Source organism: Myotis myotis, unplaced genomic scaffold (assembly GCF_014108235.1).
Source record: "Myotis myotis isolate mMyoMyo1 unplaced genomic scaffold, mMyoMyo1.p scaffold_m19_p_18, whole genome shotgun sequence".
Classification (NCBI taxonomy): domain Eukaryota; kingdom Metazoa; phylum Chordata; class Mammalia; order Chiroptera; family Vespertilionidae; genus Myotis; species Myotis myotis.
This window is the reverse complement of record NW_023416322.1, coordinates 29620047-29633998: the sequence shown is the minus strand read 5'-3', so window position 1 is coordinate 29633998 and position 13952 is coordinate 29620047. Positions and strand designations below refer to the sequence as shown.

General features: G+C 38.4%; 1 protein-coding gene across 10 annotated transcripts in view; it reads left to right on the top strand.

The window, feature by feature from the left end:
- The window catches only part of OTUD7B (OTU deubiquitinase 7B), a 57036-nt gene that overhangs the window by 20838 nt on the left and 22246 nt on the right, over positions 1-13952 (top strand). Inside the window, exons 3-4 of one of the 10 annotated variants that reach the window (XM_036344739.1) lie at positions 10198-10298; positions 11265-11414. The exons of 8 other annotated variants lie outside the window; for them this stretch is intronic. In XM_036344739.1, coding sequence (XP_036200632.1) covers positions 11330-11414 — 85 coding nt within the window. In that variant the 5' untranslated portion in view covers positions 10198-10298; positions 11265-11329. The remainder of the gene's footprint in view (positions 1-10197; positions 10299-11264; positions 11415-13952) is intronic. One more of the 10 variants, XM_036344738.1, reaches the window with a different exon arrangement.

Here is a 13952-nt window from a genome sequence, read left to right as displayed (position 1 = left end):
TTCTCCAGCTGTTTGCCAGCAAAAATCAACGCTGCTGGTCAGGCAGGATACCCTCCTTGTCTTAGATTTTAGCTGTGACCTTCTCTTGAGGGTGACGGTTTTGCCAGTCTGGGTCTTCACAAAAATTGCATCTCTGCCTCCTCTGCCTCATGGAAGAGAAAGAGCTAATTGAAATTTTTTTCTTTCTGTCACTTCTCCCCTTGAATGGAACTTCTATAACTGACAGTGAAATGCCCTCTAATTAGGAATAAAAAAGGGAGAGAAGTCCTAGCTGGTTTGGCTCAGTGGATAGAGCGTCAGTCTGCAGACTGAAGGGTTCCGGGTTTGATTCTGGTTGAGAGCACATGCCCGGGTTGCAGGCTCGATCCCCAGTATGGGGCATGCAGGAGGCAGCCAATTGATGTTTCTGTCTCATCATTGATGTTTCTCTCTCTCTCTCTCTCTCTCTCTCTCTCTCTCTCTCTTCCTTCTTCTCTGAAATCAATAAAAATATATTTTTTAAAAAGGGAGAGAGGGTTGTTATTGAATGTTTAAGGATTGATTCTAGAGAAACAGTGTATTTTGCTACTGGACTAGCCTCTGGTGATTTGTAGTATTATTTTTTCTCAAAAATTCAGTAATCAGAATCTTTAAGGGCTCAAGTAGAATTTTTGTTTTTACAGGTTGTTTTTTTTAAAGTTGAATTTATCAAGAACCAAACCTTGGAGTATCCTTGGCCCTACCTGTAAGGAAAAACAAAAAATTCATTGTGTGTGGCAAATAGACATACTGGTCTGGACCTAAAAAAATAAACATTAACATGATTGCTGTTTCTATTCAAGTTACTGTTGTTGTGCCAATGTTATAATAACAGGCTTTCTCTATGACTCCCTCTGCCTTTATTTTTCCAAAGGTCAACTTCCATTGTCCAAGCTTTCCAAATTATTAAATTTCCCAAATAACTGTAATCCAAGGAGCCTTTTATCAGTAGCACTGAAAAGACAAATGCCAGTTCATCAGAAGTTCTCTGTGAACTTCTTCGTGATCTTTATATTAGCCTTTGACTATTAATGAGACTTGTCTCCAAGAGATTTGTTTTGCTATTTGTGGGCCTGATTAAAAAAACTAGAAACTCTTGGGGGGAAAAAAAGTTAAATCTTGTTCTGACACAGACACATACCAGTAATAGTGATGGTATGTATCCACAATGGCATATGGTAAACTAACAGATTGTTTGGGGAGTGGTAAATTATATGATTGCATTGAGTATTTTTCTCTTAAGTTTGATTTAGGGGAGAAAGTAGACATTCCCTGAGTATATACTGTAGTGGAGGTAGGAAACATTCCAGTATTATATATGGTGAGTAGGAGATGTAAACATTTCTTTCCAACAATTCAAAAGATAGATAACATGTATGAGAGTAAAGGTCTTTACAAAGATAAAATCTTTGAATCTGGAATGAGTAGAGAAATAAGGAGTAAAGGTGGGGAAGTAGGACTGGTAGATTAAGACATTAGAATTTCAGTAAATATATAGTGAAATTGATGTTCCTGGAGATTTGGGAATGAATGTAACTGTCTGTACATCTAGGAGAGGACAAACCTTTTTCTCTTGCTTTTATTTTTGAGGGACTTTCTGGTAGAAGGTACAACTAAGGGACCCCCTTTATGACATTTTTCTTGAAGGCTCAGAGAGTTGAAAGACACTGGAATGGGGATGATAGAGACTGGGTGCAGGATTAGAGGACTGGAAGATTTGTTTGGGAGGAATAGAGGGAGTGTTTGAAGGAAAGATATAGGGTCTGTGTTGGACACCAGTGGAATGAAGCAGAGTATGTGGGAGAGAATTAGATAAAAGAAGGCAACTGATATTGTTTGAGGACTTAAGTGTGTGCTAGGCACTGCCCCAAAGGCTTTACATATATTAAGTCACTTAATCCTAACAAGAAGTCTGAAATGCAGATATTTTCCCCATTTTATTTATTTATTTTTTCTTTTTAAAAAATATATTTTTATTGATTTCAGAGAGGAAGGGAGAGGGAGAGATAGAAACATCAATGATGAGACAGAATCATTGATCAGCTGCCTCCTGCACGCCCCCTACTGGGGACCGAACCCACAACCAGGGCATATGCCCTTGACTAGAATCAAACCCAGGACCCTTCAGTCCGCAGACTGACACTATCCACTGAGCCAAACTGGCTAGGGCTATTTCCCCCATTTTATACACAAAGACACAAAGGCACAAAATGACTATTTCTTACCCATGAATGCACAGCCCTTAGTAGTAGATTGGAGATTTGAACCTAGATCTGTCTAAACCCAGAGCCAATTCTGTCAATGTGAGTTGAAAGGAGTTGAAGCAGTGAGAGTGGACTTCCACATGAATGGACTTCCAATGCTTTCTCAGTCCAACTCCCTGGACTAAGTGTAGTACAGTGCGAGAGTCTGGTCTCAGGAGTCAGGTAGGTTGGGTTCATGAAAGTCCTGGTCCTACCACTTTTTACCTCTGTAACCTTGGGTAGATTACCTAACTTTTGTGAGTTTTAGTGTCTTCATCTATAATGTAGGGTTAATAGTACAAACAAACTTCTTAGAGTTGTTTGGAAATTTAAATGAAATAATGTCTAAAACTTTAACACATATTACTTCTTTTCACTTCTTTTTTTTTTAAATATTTTTTATTGATTTTTTTTACAGAGAGGAAGGGAGAGGGAATAGAGAGTTAGAAACATTGATGAGAGAGAAACATCAATCAGCTGCCTCCTGCACACTCCCTACTAGGGATGTGCCCGCAACCAAGGTACATGCCCTTGACCGGAATCGAACCTAGGACCCTTGAGTCTGAAGGCTGATGCTCTATCCACTGAGCCAAACCGGTTAGGGCTTCTTTTCACTTCTTTGCTTTCTTTTAGGCCCATGTTATTATCCCTTGGTTGTACAATTAATGATAACATAGGTCTCTTTAAATGTGGAATTTGGTCATATTTTCTTTTTTTTCTAAGAAGGTTGTATTTTGTTTCTTTCACTTGGAAGGACTCATATTAACTAAAAACAATCTGCTAAGATAGTCTTTCATCTCTCCTTCCCACCTAATCAAGAATTGTGTGAAATTTCTAAAGGTTTTTGCCCCTCCTTTTTCTCCCTGTCTGGATTCCTCTGGATCATGGAGGAGTCTCTGACCTTTGAAAATTCTTCACAGTCTTGAATGTTGTGGTTTTCCAATGAGTTTTGGGAGGAATTGGAGAGGACTCAGATACAGCTGTAATGCATCAGTGGAACCAGGAGTGTGGGTATCCTGGGAGAATGAGGACACTTTGGGGGAGTATTGTAGACAAGAGAATGTAGGGTTAGTAGTTTCTCAGCCATTTTAACATAGCTTTATTATCTACAGTCGGTATTTAATTCTGGGACATTTTTCTCTGTTACTAAATAGTTGGGTACTTAGAGCATGCATACTGATTTTAATATTAGTCTGAGTTAAACGATGTTTAGGAAGAGAAATCTATTGTAAATGAGATCATATAATAATCAGAAGCAAATGTCTTTGAGATGAGCCATTGTTTTAGATTAGCCTGTTTACAACATTGATTATTTGATTATCAGCAAATACTGTGTGTGTGTGTGTGTGTGTGTGTGTGTGTGTTTGTAGTGAGATACTAGTACAAATTCAGTTCTGTTCAAACAAAAATTGAGTACCTACGAGGTACCTGGATGTCAGGGATACAGGATGAACAATACAAGATTCCTGCCCTTAAATTGCTCATGGTCTAATGGGGGAGATAAACTAGTAAATATACACTAACACTGTGCAGTGTGATACATAATATGATAGAGATAGAGTATAAGGGGTAGCACAAAGGAGGAAGTGGGCAATTTAACTTGGGAGGTCAGAGAAGATTTTGCAAATGAAGTAATACTCAAGTTAGTCCTAAAGAAGAGATAAGAATTCACATGCTAGACCAGGAGTCATTCCAGGCAGAGGGAACAGCGTGTGCAAAGGAACTGAAATTTGAAGCACATAGTGCACTTGGGGAACTGCCAGTATAAGAAGGGGAATGATGAGAAGTAAATAAGGCTGGAGAGTAGGATAGAGCTGATCATGAAGGGCCTTATTTATCATGTATAGGAATTTGGATCTTACACTTTAGTCATGGGGGATCCATTGAAGAATTTGGAGCAGTAAGATATAATACTATCATATTTGCATTTTAGATTGATCAGCCTCCATAAGCAACCACTGTGAAGAATGGCTGGATAGAGGAAGAGGGAGAAATAGCTAATGGAAACTATTTCCTGGGGTCCAGGTTATGAAAATCTGAGAGAGAATAAAAGAGATGTAACAAGTGGAAGGTAGAGGATGGATTTGAAAAATTTTAAAGGTAAAGTTAGTAAAACTTAGTAAAAGACTACTTGTGAGTGAGGATGAGGCAAGAGAGAAGTTCAGGGTGATTCCCAGGCTTGGGATTTGGGTGATTAGGGGGTGGGGAGTGATGGTACCATTTGCTAGAATAGGCAATACTAGAAGAAAAATAGTTTGAAAGGGTGGGGGACAGACATAAAGAATTAGCTCAGGTTTTAATGTGCTGAGTGTGACGTGCATGTGGGATTCCCAGGTGAGTTGCAAAGAGTTTGGGGCTGCAAATACATTTGAAGTCATCAGCATTTGGGTGCTCAGGGGCATGTATGAAGTTTATCATAGAAGTGATATAAAATAAGAAGATGGAAGGCCTGAGGTTAGAATTGTGGTGCACTACCTTTAGTGATTGCACAGGAAGAGGAACCCACAAAGGTGACCAAGATGCAGAGCCAGAGAGGCAGGAAGAGTGGTCAGTAAGTATCAAATGCTACAAAGAGATCATTTTAGATAAGCAGTAAGGAAGATTGTGTTGATCTTATCTATGTCAGTGCCATTCTCTTTCTTTTTAAAAATTCTTTGAAATTTATTTTTCAGTTATAGTTGACATAATATTATATTAAGTGCACAACACAGTGACTAGACATTTATATACCTTATGGATTGATTATCCCAATAAGTCTAGTATACATCTGGCACCATACAATATTATTGACTATATTCCCTATGCTGTATTTTACATCCCTGTGACTATTTTTATAACAGGCAATTTGTACTTAATCCCTTTCACCCTTTATTACCCATCACCCCTTTCCCATCTGGCGACCGTCAATTTGTTCTAACTGTGACTTTGTTTCTGCTTTGTCTGTTTGTGTATTTTTTTTTTAAGATTCCACATATAAGTGCATTCATATGGTATTTTTTCTCTCTGTCTGCCTTAGTTCACTTAGCATAATATCCTATAGGCCCATCCATGTTGTGTCAAATGGCAAGATTTCATTCTTTTTTATGGTCAAGTAATATTCCATTGTATATATGTACCACATCTTTATCCATTCATCTGTTGATGGACAGTTAAGTTGTTTCCATATTTCAGCTATTGTAAATAATGCTGCAATAAATAAACGGGTGCATATATCTTTTTGAATTAGTGTTTTGGATTTTTCAGATAAATATCCGGGAGTGGAATTGCTAGATCATGTGGTAGTTCGATATTTAATTTTTTGAGGAACCTCCATTCTCTTTCACTAGAAGGCCATTTGGGTAGGTTGAGGCCTGAATATAAGGTGAGAAAGTAGCATCAGTGAATGTCTATTTTAGGAAGTTCTGTAGGGAGGAGGAGACTAGCAGCCAGCAGGTAGGGGCAGGGGAGGAAACCTGAAGAAACTGTCTTGCTTTGTTTTGTAATTCTTTTCTGTGAAATTGGAGGCAAGGTCATCTGCCAGGAGGAAGAGGTTATAAGTAGGAGGCTAAAGGAGAATGGTGAAAATATGGGATAGTACTGAGAAGTTTGGTTGAGGTACCAAGTCAATAAAAAGACAAGCAATGTTTCATTGAAGGAAATGAGACTGAATGCCATTTATTTGTAGTTGTATTGCTCTGCAAGGTTATGTGATCTTGTCCTGCTCAATAGCCCCATTTAGGAGCAAAGAAGTTGAATGTGGGATCTGTCCATATTGGGCAGAAGAAATAGAAGGATAAGGATCTAGGTTTTTACAGGAAAATAAGTTATCAGTCACTGGGTTCATGTCAGGTAGGCAAGAAGGGACAAAATAGAATCTATTCATTTTTCTCAGTCTTCACTGCTATCATTTCTAGTCCAGCTCACCATCATCGCTTTTGTAATAATATTCTAAATCAATTCTCCCTAAATCCACTTTTGTTTCCTCCAAACTATTTTTCTCATTGCAAGTAGGGTTATTTTTTTTTAATAATTCAAGTTCAATTATGTCCTGCTTCTTCTTACAACCCTTTAATGGCTTCTCATTACTTTTAGGATAAAACCTGAGTCTTTAACAGGGTCCACTAGGCCCTCTTTTCATCCTCATTTTGCATTCATCTCTCTGTTCCTTCCTGCCACAGAATGTCGATATATTTTTCCTCTGCTCAGAACACTCTTTCCCAATTTGTCTCTCCAGTTTCTCTACTTACTCTTTGATTCTTTGATGTACTATCACTTCCTTGGGAAAGCTTATTCTGACTCCATATGGGAGATAACACCCTTGCCCTCAACATTTCTTTAATAAATTATAATCGTGACATTTTCTGGTTTTCTTTTTCCATACTGGAAGCTTTGTGAGGGTAGAGATTGTTTGTAGTTCACTGTTGTGTTTCTAACCCTGATCATAATGCCTAACACATATTAGGCACTCTATGAATTTTTGTTGAATTAACCAGTAAGGTGATTAAATATTTGGATGTCTTAGTCTGAGATGAGGAGATGAGGATGTTTTGAGGTGAGAGAGGCGGTTTAATAGTAGAGAGGAAAAGCTGGAAGGAGATGAGGTTGTGGCCAGGGTAAGCTGTTGGGAGTTGAAGATTTAGAGGTAGATGGTTTCAGGAGATAGTAGAATCCAGGATTGAACTGTTGGGATAGAGATGGAGGTCTTCAAATTTGATGAGATTATGAAACTCTAAGGCAGAAATGTAGGTGGATTGTTTAGGTGGGTGTTGAAATTGCTGAGGAAACTGGTAGAATTTGAAATGAGGACAATATAACCTGGTATCTAAGTCTTGAGTAAATATGAGAGATACGTTAGTGAATGAATTAAATGGGTAAGACTCCTTGCAGTTCTGGGAATAAATAAAACCCTAGTCCCTTGGTAAGCAGTGTGGTAGAGAGAACATGTGTTCAAAATATCTGGGTTCAGATTTTGAGCAACCCATCTGACTTTTACAGCCTTATTTTTTCTTATTTGTAAACTGGGAAGAATAAGCCTGCTGCAGGAGATTTGTCATTAATGATTAAGGTTGTGTTTTTGAAAGTGCTTAGTATTGTGTTTTTTAAAAAAAATATGTTTTTTTATTGATTTCAGAGAGGAAGGGAGAGGAAGAGAGATAGAATCATCAATGATAGAGAATTATTGATTGGCTGCCTCCTGCACACCCCCCTACCAGGGACTGAGCCCACAACCCAACCTGGGCATGTGCCCTTGATCGGAATCGAACCCTTCGATCCACAGGCTGACACTCCATCCACTGAGCCAAACTGGCTAAGGCTTAACTTGTTTTTTATTCTTGATTGTTGGCATTAGTTCAAGAAGGCACCGAAGTAAAAGTAGGGATGAGAGGCAAAGATAGCAGCATAAATGAATTTGGAATAAGGTACCCGATTTAATTTATTCCACATGTTGAATTCATACTATAGGGTCAGCACAAATATTCACAAATGAATACAGGTAAAAGCAAGTACTATTACACAAGAGAGGATTTGTAAAATAAAGGTCACTTGCTGGCTCATAACATTGCAGTGTTGATCCACAGTAAATTTTCATGTAAAGAAATGCTTAATCTAATCATTTTCAATGAAAATGTCATCATTCCTGGGGGATTTTGTTGTTGTTGTTGTTCTGGAGAAGAGAACAGGACCATTATGTGAAAGGTATAGGTGGGAGAGGGCTGGTGATTTAAGTTTAGAAAAGTATTTCCTATCTATTAGGGCTGCCTAACAATAAAATGGACATCCTGGCAAAGGATGAGTTCTCTATCAAAGCTTGTATTCAGGTGGAGAGACTGGATGATTGATCTGTCAGATATAAGAGAAGGCTTCTTGCATGGGGGCTGACTGTGGATTAAATAATTGCTGAAGTCCCTTCCAATTGGAAGATTGGAGGATTTTGACTCCATTTGAGATTTGTCTAAATACCATTCAGTCAACAACTACTTGAGTGCTGCTTCTGCTTCTTTTGAAGGTTTGAAAGCCCGGCTCGTTTCCTTTGTTTCCTTCCTGTGTTCTGAGACAGTGCCAAAGATTGAGTCTCAGGCATTGCCTTGGATATTCCCATTTGGAATTTGAGAAGCTCAAGCCAGGTGTTGGTCGTGATGTAACAAAAGCTGCTGTCCTCACCTGTTGGGTGGGGTTAGGGTGGAGTTCGTGGCATGCACCTGGAGATACCAAATATAAGAATGTGCTGCCAAGAAGTATGGTTTCGTGCTTTGAGATTTTTAGCAAGTCAAGATCTATGATGTTTTGACATTGATAGTTTTCATTGGCTTCTCTCACTCAGAAGCCTGTGTCTGGCTGGGAAATTGCCCATCTGCCTGTGGCTTAATCAACTCTTACTGAGCACTTTTTTGCTGATTCCTACTTGTGTGTTTATTGTGTATTTCCCACATTCTTTCAGGAGGTTATTAAAGTGGCTTTACTAAGTTTCTTTGCATGTTTGTTTGTTTGTTTTAGAAGATTGAAATTCATTTTCAAGCATGCTCTTGGTTTGGGATTATTGATGCATTTCAGTTATCTGGGCTGCTATCATCTCCTGTGACCTAAGACAGTGACTAAAATGAACCCAGAGAAGGAATTCTTATCTGTATTAGGGGAGGGGAAAGCCACTCATTCATCTATGAATTCTGAAGGAATTTAATCCAAGTATTGAGTATAAGGAACAAATATATTTTATACATTCTGAATTTGAGATATCTTAGGCAAAAGTTTTTTTTTTAAAATATATTTTATTGATTTTTTTACAGAGAGGAAGGGAGAGAGATAGTTAGAAACATCGATGAGAGAGAAACATTGATCAGCTGCCTCCTGCACATCTCCTACTGGGGATGTGCCTGCAACCCAGGTACATGCCCTTGACCGGAATCGAACCTGGGACCTTTCAGTCTGCAGGCCGACGCTCTATCCACTGAGCCAAACCGGTTTCGGCGGCAAAAGTTTTTTTATGTATTTGTAGCCTTTTCTGACAACTATGATATTGAAATGGAAGTAAATTAGACATTGATAATACATAGATCAAAAGAGAATATAAGTATCATAGTTTATGAGGCTGTAGTGAACTAAGTTCTTTTTTTAAAAAAAAAATCTGGAAAGGATTTTAGAAGTCATTGACTCCAAGTCTAGGATATAGAAGAGGCAACTAAAACCCTGTACATAATTTAACAGAAGTCAGCCAGCTAATACATACAGGTGTAGGCAAAAACCGTATGATATGAAGATGGTGGAAGTAGTGACAGTAGAGCTGATATCTCTTTAGAAAGGAGTGTCTAAAACTTCAAGAGTTGGACTGGAAAGACCCTTAGAGGAGTGATATGAAGAACCCTAGAATTTCTGATCTGCTAAGTTAAGACTCAAATAGATTAGTTCGGTGGTAGCTAATGTGGAGGTTCACTTAATCATTTATTCATCAGGCATTTACTGCTTATGATATTGTAGATGTACGTTAGATGTTGGGGCTATAAATATGAATAAAACATGTCCCGTCACTTGTAGATCTCTTGTACTACTGGAACAGTACAAGAGAGAATAATTTCTATTTTGCTGTCTCTCTCATATAAAAATTCATTGTTATCAAGTTAGTGATCTCTACTGGGCTTATAACCCCCCAAATGATTGCCTTAATATTTCTAAGGAATGCAGAAAATCAAGATCTGATCACAACACTAAACAAGCTATGACCTGGGGTCAAGGGTGGTATGAAGATAAAAGTATCTTACATGTTTCTGAAGAGACAGACACTGTTACCTTATAGAATTCTACTTTTGCCTTCCCCAAAAGGCAGATTGGTGAGTGTGGTAGGGCAGGTGTGTACCTGATGACTTTATGAACAAGTTTTCTTCTACAGAGAATTGTAAACAACCTGTCTGATATGGTAGAATTTAGTTAGAGATTGTCCTTCACTCCATTATTGCTTCCTCAGCTGGGACTACTAACTTCAGAGGAATGTGGATTGGTGCCAGGCTGTCAGTCAGGGACACAGTTTCTGCCAAAGTCAAGTCTGAAAGAAGAGATCTTTTTCAGGTGAACTTATTTGGCAATCATTTGTCCTGGGTGGAGTTAATAGACAAGGATTGACTTTCGTTATGAACCGTTGTGATCTCCACTCTGTGTAATAACATATGGTTTTATTTTGAGTTGTTCTAGCTATCAGTTTGTTTCTCCCATTTCCTCGGCTGGCATTAGAAGAGTGGTCAACTGTAAAGTTATTTAGTGTATAGTATTCATTCATTCATTCATTCATTCATTCAGCAAATATTTACTGAGGGCATGTATGCCAAGCACTGTGCCAAGTGCCAGGTGATACATGCTGGGGACACAGTCAACAGCACACACAAGCTCCTTGCTTTTAAGAAACTTACATAGTAGAGGAGAAGGCTAGATAGCAACTAATTAAAATTATTTCAGAGTATATCAAGTGCCAGGAAGGAAATAAACAAGGTGCTATGTTAGAGAATAATGCAGATGGGAAGTTCTTTAGGGTGGTAGCCTGCTGCTCCCTTGGATAAGCAAACTGATGGGTAGAAATGTAATACTCTAGAGCAGGGGTCCTCAAACTACGGCCCGCAGGCCACATGCAAATACAAATATTGTATTTGTTCCTGTTTTGTTTTTTTACTTCAAAATAAGATATGTGCAGTGTGCATAGGAATTTTCATAGTTTTTTTTTTAAACTATAGTCCGGCCATCCAACGGTCTGAGGGACAGTGAACTGGCCCCCTGTTTAAAAAGTTTGAGGACCCCTGCTCTAGAAAGTGGGGGGAAAGCATTATTTGGAGTGGTATTATGGTTTTGTGGTTAATGTAGTAGTTGAGAAATTAATATTAATAAGGAATTAGAAAACTGAGTGTTACTCTTCATAATAAATTCAATTGAAATAAATAAGCTAGGATAGTTCATTTTCCCATTTGGTTAGGAATCTGCTGAAATTGGGTTATGCTCATCCCATTCCAGTGTAATTTGAGCCTTAAGTGTTTATTTCTTCCTCAGGTGGAGGCTTGAATTTTGATCTATGACCTCCCTACATCCATTGCCTGAAAGTACTTAATGATCACATGACCCTGGACATGGATGCTGTCCTGTCAGATTTTGTTCGTTCCACAGGAGCCGAGCCAGGGCTGGCCCGAGATCTCCTGGAAGGTAAGAGGTCATTGGGGGAGAATGAGAAGAAAGTAAAATGTGACACTTACCAGGATGATTTGAAACATTTAAGGTGATTGGGAGGACATTTTATGTATGGTAGACTTTACATTTAAGTTACTTCTAATAATCTACTCTGTGTATAACCCACCATATTTTAAAATGCAAGCTCCTCCTTTCACCTTGAGTTTTTTTAGGGTACCTTTCGCCACTGCCAATTTATGTTCAGGTAATACAAGTAAAATTTTATATTAGTTCACTAAAAGAATAACTCTAGATCTTTCAGACTTCTTTACATATAAATCACATGGGTTTGCATATTTGGTATCATCCATGGTTTTGTTTCTGTCCTTTCCAATTTTATATGGGTAATTCTATGTAGAGTGAATTAATTTAATATTCTCATTTTGCTGTTTTTATTTCCTTCATCTGTATATACATATAAGTATGAATATATTTTATTAAGGTCATTAAGGCTTGGAATCATGCCTTGTGGGATTCTTTGTTTGGAATCATTATTAACAGATGCTTTTTTGATGATGACAATATATGGTGATGCAAATAGATAAGCCTTTGGTGGAACGGGCAAGTTCTTAGTTTACAAGGGTAATTTTTTAAATTGTCAGCCCTTAGAAAGGTGTGACAGTTTGATATTTGCTTAGCTGCCTGTGAGTAGAGCCTTAGTTTGGAAGTAGAAGATCAGGATTTAAATTCCCAGTATTATAATTTTAAAACTGAGGTTCAGAGAGGTTAAGTAGGACTTAAACCTAGGCAATCTGGTTTCAGAGTCTTGTTCTTAACAATTATATTACAAATTAATGCTTGCATGTTCTCTCTCTCTCTCTCTCTCTCTCTCTCTCTCTCTCTCTCACACACACACACACACACACACACACACACACACACACACACAAATACACACATCCATACCCATGTGCACATACACTCATGCTATGAAATGTAAGAAATGCTATGGAAGTGTAAGAAACCAAAATTAAAGAATGCAGAAAGGCCTTCCTGAGGAAGTGACATTTGAGCTGAACCCAGAAGGATGTGTAGGAGTAGCAAGACAAAAGAAATGTAGCTGAGAGTCTTATGCAGAAGAAATAGATTATACAAGGATCCTAAGGTGAAATAGAGTTTGGCACATTGGAAAAACTAATATTGAGTGAGGTAGGAAGACTGGAGCAAGATAGGCAGGAAATAGAAAGTGGGGGGCCTTTGTAGGTAAAGAGTTTAAATTTCACTCTTTTTTCAGTGGGAAGCTGGTGAAGGATTTTAAAACGGGAGTGACATGATTGGATTTGAGTTTTTAACAATGTACTGATTAAAGGATATAGAACGGATTGGAAGGTGGCCAGAGAAGAAGTGGTAAAATCAGTTAAGAATATTTCCATAGTTAAGGTGAGAGATGATGATGACTTGAACTAGAGTGGTAGCAGTAGAGTGAGAAGTGGATGGATTTAAGATACAATTTAGAAGGGGAATCAAAGGACCTGATGTCATTTTCTCTCTGTCTCTATCTTTCTTTCTGTCTCGTACTTTTTTCTTTAAAAGTTAACTCAGGCCCTAGCTGGTTTGGCTCAGTGGATAGAGCGTCGGCCTGCAGACTGAAGGGTCCTGGGTTTAATTCTGGTCAAGGGCACATACCTGGCTTGCGGGCTTGATCCCCAGTGATGGGCGTGCAGGAGGCAGCCGATCAGTGATTCTCTTTTATCATTGATGTTTCTATCTCTCTTTCCCTCTCCTTTCCTCTCTGAAATCAAGAAAAAGATAAATATTTTTTAAAAAGTTAACTCAGATTGTAATATAAAGAATGAATTAGAGAGGGGAGAGATTAGGAGTAGAGACTAAAGAGCCCCTCCCACAATGATTTTAAAAGCTATGTATTCGTCTCTGTGCATGCAAAGACCAGGTGAAGGTTATGAGGACTTGAATTAGGACAGTGACAATAAAAATGAGCAAGAAAGGATGGAATTGAGAGATGTTTTGGGGGTACAAAAAACCATGCGGATTGACTAGTGATGGAAGAGGAGGAATGGGATGTGAGGAGTAATGACGAGCTGAAGGTGACTGAAGTTTCTGGCCTGGAGGGATTGTGATGCCATTACTAATATAGGGAATATAGAGGTTTTTGGGAGGGAAGATGATAAACATTCAGTTTGGACATGTTGATTGTTTAGGAGGACCTGATTTTAAGGAGTTTAGCAGACCGTTGGAAATTTAGGGTGTGGTGCTCAAGACAGATGTCATTCATTAGGACAAAAGTCCTTCATTTTCCAAAAAATATTGAGTACCTGCTGTGTGCCCTTAACAGTGGGAAAGATAACCAATAAACATAACCAAGTAAATTTTAAAGTTTTTTATAAGGTGTTAATAGAAAACAGAAGAATGATGAGGTTGTGATTTTTAATTGGATAGTCAGGGTAGGCCTTATTAAGAATGTGAAATTTGGGCCGAAACCGGTTTGGCTCAGTGGATAGAGCGTCGGCCTGTGAACTGAAAGGTCCCAGGTTCGATTCCGGTCAAGGGCATGTA